The sequence below is a fragment of the Varroa destructor genome, unplaced genomic scaffold (assembly GCF_002443255.2).
Source record: "Varroa destructor unplaced genomic scaffold, Vdes_3.0 BEIS01000004.1, whole genome shotgun sequence".
Taxonomy (NCBI): domain Eukaryota; kingdom Metazoa; phylum Arthropoda; class Arachnida; order Mesostigmata; family Varroidae; genus Varroa; species Varroa destructor.
In genome coordinates this window covers 31,041,462-31,043,259 of record NW_019211457.1, presented here as the reverse complement: position 1 = coordinate 31,043,259, position 1,798 = coordinate 31,041,462, and the positions used below count along the sequence as shown (strand labels likewise).

The 1,798-nt window shown below is 42.5% G+C and overlaps 1 protein-coding gene across 1 annotated transcript; it reads left to right on the top strand.

Moving 5' to 3' along the window:
* Nucleotides 1–408: 408 nt before the first annotated feature.
* LOC111249002 (uncharacterized) lies at nt 409–1,453 on the top strand. Its single transcript, XM_022802235.2, has one exon. The coding sequence runs from the start codon at nt 473–475 to the stop codon at nt 1,310–1,312; it is 840 nt and encodes a 279-aa protein (XP_022657970.1). The 5' UTR covers nt 409–472; the 3' UTR covers nt 1,313–1,453.
* The last annotated feature ends 345 nt before the right edge of the window (nt 1,454–1,798 follow it).

Sequence of the window (1,798 nt, the reverse complement as noted above, 5' to 3'; positions counted from 1 at the left end):
TGAAGGTTTCGCTAACAAGCTGCGGCCCACCCCCAAAATAAGTTTATAAATATATTTACATCATTTTCATGGCTTTCGGCTCTTTCAAACAATGGAATACGAGAGGCCACGCAGGTATTCCAACGAATGGTTCAGTACGTATTTATTTGGATTAAGTCCTTGATAATCAGATTCCACACATTTTCGGCATATAGCTATATGGGTACCTTTGTGAATCGTGTAGTGAATATCGAACCATTATCTCATCCAATAAGATGCGGTCTCTAACAGAGACTGAACATAGAGAGTATTTTCCTCCTCTCCTAAAACGAGAATGGCTGCCCTCTCCCAATGGTCTGGGGGTTATAGACCCATGGTGCATAAAATCGCACGCCGCAGCTTCGTCCAATCAGTCCTTATCGACCGGAGCTGACGAACCCAGAGTAAGAGCGCTCTTATAGCATTTGTGCTATATTAGCTTTTATCAGGAAAAATGTTATTCGGTCCTATCGATACGGAATTGTCCCGTCCGTTACGGGAAACAGTGTCATCATGTGCACTGCAGGAGAATATTGAAAGTTTCCCACAGAAAAGGAAAAACTCCATGTCTTATCAGTGCCATGACGAAGCCACAGTGATGGATAGTATTGTACAGCATAAGGCCAAAAGATCAAGACGACTTCGGGCCAATGACCGTGAGCGGAATCGTATGCACAATCTCAACGACGCGCTGGATCGGCTTCGCACAGTGCTACCAGTCTGTGTTACCCCATCGAGTTCATCACCAGCAGTCAGCCAGGATTCATCGCTAAGCGAGCACATGGACGTGAACATGGAACGAGATGACCCGTTAAAGCTAACGAAAATTGAAACACTTCGATTCGCGCACAATTATATTTATGCATTGACGAAAACGCTCAAGATGTTGGACGGTCAGTGTAGCCCTGATCCTCTGCTGGCCGCTGTGGCTTTACAAGGCTCACAAACAAAAACATGTGCAAGTCACCTCAAGCACTCGATGAGACGTCGTCTTTCCAATATCCAGCTAGACCTCGAATTTGACCTCAAAGCTTCGAACTTAACCACGACAACAACACCAACCACTGGGCTTCCGATTGATATCTCCATGCCAACTGGTGTCGTATCTGACCATACCGTTTCGTGTCCCGTGACCAGCTTGCCCGCCGGGTCTTCCAATTGTGACCTCATCTTTGGCACAACCTCAGAATCAAACTTTTCCTCAACACCGTCTTCACCACTAAGTGATTACGGATTCAATCAGCAGCTCAGCCCATCTGGTTATTACACGGAGAACAGTTTCTATCAAAGCTAAAGGTTCCTGCTTCCATCATGGAAGATCGAATCTACGTTGTGAATTTTGCCTTTGCTTCAACACACGTATGCTATGTAACGTAACTGTGCGACCCTGTGAATATTTATTATGTTTGTACAATAAATAGTGTGTTTTTTATATAATCGCATATATATATATATACATTTTTTTTACATTGATAGGTATAGGTCTAGGTAATATACATGCTGCAGATGTTGGATATCAAAATGAACGAAGCTCACTTTACGCAAATACGTATATTTTTCGGGGCTCTTAAGTAAAAATATAGCAATAAAAAGATACTGCTAGCGTAAATCAAAGGTCGGTCATCGGTAGGTACACTGTTATATTGAATGATAACATCTTATAATTCATCGGTATTGAGCTCCTTAACCATTCAGTTAAAACGTAACGCTCTATTAAAAAAAATGGTGGTCTTTGAAAACGAAATAATTTGCCTGGCGTCCTTTCCTTTCCTTTCCTTTC

What these genes read in the sequence shown, in the direction of transcription:
- LOC111249002 (XM_022802235.2), top strand. Translation starts at nt 473, where the DNA reads ATGTTATTCGGTCCTATCGATACGGAATTGTCCCGTCCGTTACGGGAA.